At 43.1% G+C, this 7813-nt stretch overlaps 1 protein-coding gene across 1 annotated transcript in view; it reads left to right on the top strand.

Moving 5' to 3' along the window:
- Positions 1-7813, top strand: part of LOC140244914 (mediator of RNA polymerase II transcription subunit 12-like protein) — a 111744-nt gene that overhangs the window by 80159 nt on the left and 23772 nt on the right. The window contains 5 exon segments of the mRNA XM_072324523.1: positions 782-1105; positions 1382-1668; positions 2058-2162; positions 5963-6195; positions 6960-7130. Of these exon segments, the coding sequence (XP_072180624.1) occupies positions 782-1105; positions 1382-1668; positions 2058-2162; positions 5963-6195; positions 6960-7130 (1120 nt within the window).

Raw genomic sequence — 7813 nt, 5'->3', positions numbered from 1 at the left:
CAGTAAACCATAACTGTATACGGTTTAGTCTGGAAGCATTGTTATTATAACTATTGTTCACATTTTATGTATTTAACAATACTTAACATCGAATATACGGATTCAAATTTTTACAGTGGTTGTGTATATCCCTAACTCACATTTTAGAACTACTTTAAAGCACTAATGTTGAGTTTTTGTTTCATCTGCAAATGGTAAATTATGCCTTTAAGCAAGAATTCAGAGGAAAGTTAAGTGGCAGGAGTGCTTTCATTTCTCATTGCTCTAGTTGTACACAGTTTTCAGCTAACAAGTATGGTACTCTGATTCCCTGCACCCTTCTTGATGGAAACTTTGTTGGAATTAGGGTTGATGATGGCTGATGATGTTTAAACGCAGTCATTATCAGCTATCTTGTCAGTTTGTGCAGGATTTTTTTTTTTTTGTTTTTTCGCCACCCAGAAAGGTTGAGCAATTCTGTCAGTTTCATGTCCAAACTTTGAAATGTTTTCGTGCATGACAGAGATTGAATGCAGACACCAGTGCTACACATGATGTTCATTGTACATGTAGGAATTCATAATGAATTTGCCCATCACGTCCATCCTATTTTGTCCACGGTGGCCTGACGCGTGATTGCTGTAGCCAACAGGAACATGGTGTGAACGTAGCAATGCAATCATGAGAGGTCCTGTGTGATAACACACAGTGGTGGATCTCACCTGACAATTTCACCCATTACCTCTCCATCCCCTCCCCCAAAAAACACACAAACAAACACAAACAAACAAACAAAAAATAGAGGAAGCCATGGCAGATCCTGATGCTGAACCGGGGGCCCGCCTCATGTGCCACCTTTTGGTCCGGCTGTTCCGCACCTCTCAGGACACGGCCATGCTCTCTAATGTCGCTGCTGCCTCGTCCTCGAGTAACTCCAGCCAGTCGTCGACATCGACCGTACCCGGCAACGCAAACAGCTCGTCCGGCGCGAACCCTGCAACCAAGGGTGACACCAGCAACACAAGTTTCATCATGAATTCTTGCGATCGCCACCTTCTGGACTCAGCCCACCGCAGCATAAGTGTTGAGCCTCTCGTCGGTGTCCTGAAGGCTATTTTACTGCTTGGTTAGTGCCATGCATCAAATGTGTAGCTTCCATGTTAATGCAGAACAGGTATTTTTTTGCAGCATATTTCTATAATTATGGAAGTAACTCTAACGCTCTGACAGGTTCGGCTACTCGTAAAAAAAATTATTCTTTCATTCAGCTTGAAACAAGTACGAGATATGATTATCATTGAAAAATATAGTATTTAAAGTTTCTGTCAAAATTTCAACATTTAGTGGAAAGAAGCTAATGCCATATGTTTGTCTCCTCTTCCAAAAAAAAAACTTGCAAAAGGTGATGCAACTGTAGGAGGTAACTCTACGTCAAGCCTCTTTGGATCATTCGATGACTTTGGCACTGGAGGAAGCGGGTCGGGAAGAGACGCGGGAAGCCAAGATGAGGGGTTTGGCCAGGGTGCAAAGGCAGCGGGTAACATGTCCACGGCCAGTCTCAGCAATTACGCCCGCTACACGCTGAAGACCATCTGCAGCCAGGGATGGGTGAGGGAGACCTTCCTCAAGGACCCGGACAACCTCTGGACCGCTGAAGTGTTACTGGATCAGGTTCTCTCGCACAAACAGGTGGGTATCTGTCGGGAGTTTTTTTTTTTTTTTTGGGAGGGGGGGGGGAGCAATCTTCCGTTTCCTCCCAGTGTCATCATCATGTGAATGGATGAGGGACTAAATGGAGAACGTTTTGCCATGATGAAGCTCAGACTTTGCTGTGAATATAAGTTCAGCTGTGATATCACTTCTTCTCCTGTCCCTCCTTTTTCAGCAGAAACTTTTGCCAGCTGCAGTGATACAAATTACATTTTGTTGCTATAGAAACTGCCGGCCCCACCGAGGTGCCTGTATATTGGATTTCCATCCCTTGTTTCTGCATCAGACCAATGTTTGACAGCAGAATAAATACTGTGATAGTCAATGGAAGTATATATTTTGTTTGCTCTCCTTTCTGTTTACCCTAGATCCACTACCTACTCCAACTGATCTGCTATCCTGCCGGTACCCCCACAATAGGGGATGGAGGCCTGGACCCAGACCAGAAGACCATTATAACTCGCATCCTTAAGGTAATTATTACCCCCTCATTCCGGAGCTCATGCCATTAGGCTGCAATCACAAATCAGAGTTGCGACCAACCCCGAGCTATGCCCAGGCACGCTCTGTCAATTTTAAACCATATGCAGATGTCCCGTAGGTGTACCGGCAGTACCGGCATATTTTGGGCAGCCAGGGAAAATTGGTATCACTGCCAAAATTTTACCTCCAGACTTAAACTTCAGGAGCGATCAAGTGATGCCCCAGAAACCAGCTTTTCCTGAGTGATTGCCACCCACCCGGTGCTGTGGGAAATGTCCTGAAAACTCACTGCCATTCTGCTGGGTAGGCTGTTTTTTTCAGGTTTTTGACCATAGTGTAAAATCAATCGTCAGGTGAATATGCCTTGTAAAGAGAAGTGAAGTTGAATTAGCGTTTTATTCCGTTCCTTGATAATGATCCTAATAATGTTTAAAGACACTCAGTCGGGAGGGTAGATGGACATATTTCAGCCGCATGTAAACTCGCTTCTGAAGTTACTACGAAGCGAAATGTGTGTGTGCGCAAGACATCCCTGCTGCAATGTATCGCGCTATAGTATCTCGATTCCTCGCTTGAGCGCTGAGCTCAGCTGAGATGTATATATGTGACAGTGCACCTCAAAACAAACAAAAAGTCGCCAGATATGAATTTTTAGTTAAGACCATATTCTGAAAGACCAGACTTTAAGCTTTAAAATGATGTATAACTCAAATCAAATGGACTCTCCTAACCTATCCAAATATTGGAAAGAAAGCACAAACTCAGGAAAAGTGTGAACTGAGAAAAGAAGCTCTGAAGTACAGTGTCTATTCAAGCGCTTAATCTTTACCAAACCGTGCTGGCTGTGCGATGAATGGGACAAAAAACAGGAAGTAAACCACCAGAGTAACAACAATGAAGAGATTATCAGATTAAACTGAAATTAAGCATGCCTCATTAACACATTCTGTCCATAATTAATGCCAACTTTTAAAGCAGTGGCACTATTTTTTCAAAAGTTATTAGAGTTGAAAGTGAAGAGTGTGGACAAGGTTTTTCAGAAATGAAAAAGGGATTCGAAAGACGCACCTAATCACACTATTCTGCCAAAAAACGGTAATCGGATAAACTGCTAAAAAACACACTTTCCTGCCCGTTTTATGATACCAAATTTTAGCATAATTTAAAAGAAGACCCGCTCTTTCAGAAAATATGAAAAAGTCAAGTTCGGCTAGGTTGACCCATTTCACTTATTTTCAGTCCTCACGCAAAATCAGTGTGTGCGACTTTATGTTCGTTTTGAGGTGCACGGTCACATATACTGTACATGTGAATTGCATGCATGGTATACGGTAGCGATCGCAATGTCACCGGCCGTAGTTACAGCGCCTGAGCTGCCTTTACATGTGTACATACGTATACGCACCTTCTATGTAGCCTCCTATACATCATCGCATCGTCGATCGTCGTCACTAGTCAACTATACTCGTCAGATCAGATCAGACTAGAGTACAACTACAGACCACAATCAGTTGACAATAGATACATGTGTGCAGGTAAATGTGAGGATGGCCATCATGGACGATGACACATCGTCATGGGTTGCGGACATGACCGCTGAACTGTCTATTTTCAACATGGACGATTGGGTCGGAGACCCTGTATCATGTACTTGCTCGGGCGTTTGTAAATACATTACAAATCGGGGAAGCGGCTGTGGCCGTGCAGGGCCAACGGCCACAGTTGCACTGCACAGTGTACCTGTGGCCGTGGTAAAAGGGGGCCGTGCACCTACCGACACACCGTTTCATCATCTTCTGTAAATAAATCTATATCTAATCAACACCAGAATCAGCCAGTAACATTGGCAATAGCTCTATCTGTTAATTAGTAATTTGTCTTGACTACATGTATGATGTAGCTTGAGATAGATCTATTCAATTATTTAAAATTTATTCGCAAATCCTAAATTATATTCTTGGGGAATTTGCGTAATAAACACACATATGATTTGAAACTACCCTAGCCCGACCAGACGCGAAGCACAGCATCTAACCTTATTTATAACAGCGACTGGGCTGTGTATAGAAATCTATTACCTACAGCTGTAGTTCAAACTACTCAAGTAAAATTAAAAAGTCAGTGTCTAGATAAACGTTAGATCTAACCGTTATGAGGAAATTTATGACCTTTTTTTTTTATAGATCTAACGTTAGACCAAGATGGTATTACAGTTTGTACTTGTCGATTACTAAGCTCTACCTCAGACAGAGTCGAGTCTAACCGTGTTAAACTATTAGTCTTTAAGAATAGGCAGTACAAGTAGAAATTTATAATTTTATGGGAGTTAGAGAGGCGCTGTAACGATATAGGCCCTACATACACTTCAATCATTCGTGTACTTACACATCATCTGGATCTAGATTCTGTGAAGTTGTTGACTTGGCCTGGGGTTGCTTGATTGGTGTAAGCCATGGTATTGGACATGCAGGCGGCTGGGACCTGGGTCGACGTCTCAGGCTGAGTTGCAATTCCACCGACCATGCATGCTGTAACACGAATTTGCACATTCTAAATTCCTACAAAACTGTTCATGCAACTCCAGCAAGTGGAAAGCAAATTTTTCATCGGCACGCTGAAGCTGAAGCTTCCCCTTCTGGTCTCTTACTTGTCCTAGTAAGCATGCTAAGAACACGACTCTCTGCGTTCTCCACTCGTCGATAGCGTCATACAAGTAAATACGTTTGCAGTCAGTTTTGGACGGCTGTTTGATCTCCATTGTGAAGTTTCATTACTAAACCAAGACTAAGCCGAACTGAACTGAACTGAAGCAGTACTTTTTATTGCAAACAGTACACGCACACCACACACATTGATATTGACATACCGATGACTTTATATCGACTTTGTATGTTACGATCCGGCCGAACGTATCACAGCTGACATGGGATATGCAGCAGACAATGCACAATGATCAGAACAACAAAACAACCTGCCATATGCATTGCAACTTGCTATATATGTGAAGCTTAGAGTTTTAATATTTCTTCATTAAACCATATTTATAAAACTAAATATTTGATGACGTAATATATAAATACTCTATAATATTGTTATAGGATATTTCCAGAAATTTTGAAATATTATTGCTTAGATTGCTGAAATTGTCACCACAGTGCAAATAAACAGAGACTGGTCCAGGTATGTACGTACACACACATAGCTCTGTCAGTTATTGTGTCATGACCGGTCGGAGCCCGTAGGAGAGATTTTCATGCGCATGGCTGTTATGCGGTTTTGTGCGTGCATGCACCCATTCGGCCCCATTCGGTAGATATTCGGGCGTCCATGTTGAAATTAGGGTGGACGGCTCGAACGGCTCTTGTAGTCTAGCTGGGTGTTCGCTGGTGCGTTGCGTAGCGTCGTGTTCGGCATTCGGTACGTACGGGGGGTACGGTAACGGGAGGAGCAGCGTGTCCTGCTTTTCTACTGAGCTGCAAAATCGCCTGCGATGACTGAGTGCCTTTAAGATGCACCTGTACATATTCTACAACCACGTTGAAGTGAAATTAGAATAACAATTTATGCATTTTGAGAATTGATGGAAATTTTTTTGAGGCATGCAAAACACAGGACTACTACTATACTTTTTGGTGTTACAGATTTTTTTCTTCCCTTCATCTCTTTGTTACACTCTCTCACTCTTTCTCTCTCTCTCTCTCTCTCTATCTGTTATAATCCCTTTCTCCCTCTCTCGCGATTTCTCTCCATCTCAATCTCCATCTCGATCTTGATCTCGATCTTGATGCAGAACCTGAACCAGTGGACTCTGAGGGTGTCTTGGTTGGAGCTGCAGCTGATACTGAAGCAGTGCTCCCCAACCTCTGAGAGCACCACCCTGGATAACATCGCCAAGGCAACCATCGAGGTGTTTCAGCTCACCCAGGATGACGACCAGAGCTCTGCAGCGGCTTCCTCGTCCAAGGGACCCTCCATCAGCAGACGCACAACCAGCGGTCCCCAGAAGGGGGCGTCCTTCCAAAAGTAAGCAGTAGGAGAAAGGAAGGCCTGCTTATTTTGTCCAAGCTATCATATCATTTAGCATTTTCTTATTCCCTGCCAATGAGATACTAGAGATCCTTAGACGTTGCTGAATCGCACTGCTTCAGTTTACATCTTTGACGTTGAAATTGAGAGGCCCAAATGTGAGTCCCCCCCCCCCCCCTCCAAGAGCTTTGCCTAGTAGGTTCATTATTCCAACAATATGGCAGCTATATCAACAGAAACTTGTAGCATAATGAGTCAGGGAGACTTACTGTTAGGTGAATTGAAGGAAGGAATTGTTGACTACATCAGTAGGAGTGTGAAGGCCTTGTGTAGCCGTCTGAACTACAATACTATTGACCTGGAGCAGGATGAGTACTGGATACGGTATATATTTAGGGAGTCTGCGAATTGGATCTTCCCAACAATTTCGCAAGTGGTTAAATTCACGTCTTGGAGTACAGCAATAAAAGGAGACAATCAGACATGTATGCATGCACATCGTGATTCATGTCAAAGTTAGAGTTTCGTGAAATATGATATTTACAGTATGTCACATTGTCCACTCAAGCTGTGATTTGGTCGTGGCTGAAAGCCTTCGGAATCACACTTGCCTTTTTTCTGAATGTTGGGGAAAATTTCGCATCCTGTGGTGCTTGACACACACCTCTCCAAGTGCCCCTTGACCACAAACATATCACTTCCCATCTTTGTAAAAGTTGTGGGAGTTACATGTACCTCACCTCATGCGACTCTTTTTGCAGAAGCGACGAGACTCCCAGCAGTGTGTGGTTGGTGGCGCCGCTCATCTCCAAGCTGTCCAGCTCAGTCCAGGGGCGTGTGCTGAAGGCTGCCGGCAACATCCTGGAGAGCGTCGGCCAGACGTGGACGTCCAAGGCCTCTAGCAAGGACAAGGACAAGCAGGGTCAGCGCAGGTCAGTCTCGCAGGACATTGTCAATTATCTCATGTACTTGCATGTTTCCGTTTTGTTTTTGATAGTTTTGTCTGGCAGAGTGGGTGAAAAGTGAGCTATAGCGTGCTATTTCTTTCTTTCTTTCTTTTGCAACATGTGCTTTTCTCAGAAGTCATTTCAGTTAAACGTGTCAAGATAACTCGTTATTTCAATTAATCGTGTCAGGATATCTCGTTTCATTTAAATGTGTCAAAATATCCTGTTATTTCAGTTAAATGTTTCAAGATATCTCATAAAGTATTTTTATGCCTCCGCCACGAAGTGGTGCCGGAGGCATTATGTTTTCGGGTTGTCCGTCCGTCCGTCCGTCCATAATGAATTTTGTGGACAGTATAACTAAAAAACCTTTTGTGGTATCCTAATGAAACTTGGCATGTATGTGTATTAAGGGGTGAAGTTGTGCCTATCAACTTTTGGGTGCACATGCTCAAGGTCAAAGGTCAAGGTCAAATATGTAAAATTTCACTATTTCCACCATATCTATGCAATGCCTGAAGATATTTTCTTGAAACTTAGTGTATACTTGTATTACCCAATTAAGATTCTCTGGTGAAAGTTTGGGGTCATGAGGTCAAAGGTGAAAATGTCAAGTAAAGATATTAAAATTTTACTTTTTTATGCCTCCGCAACGAAGTGGCCGGAGG

This window comes from Diadema setosum, chromosome 21 (assembly GCF_964275005.1).
Source record: "Diadema setosum chromosome 21, eeDiaSeto1, whole genome shotgun sequence".
NCBI classification, from domain to species: domain Eukaryota; kingdom Metazoa; phylum Echinodermata; class Echinoidea; order Diadematoida; family Diadematidae; genus Diadema; species Diadema setosum.
The sequence above is the reverse complement of the archived record's forward strand: the minus strand, read 5'-3'. Positions and strand labels throughout refer to the sequence as shown.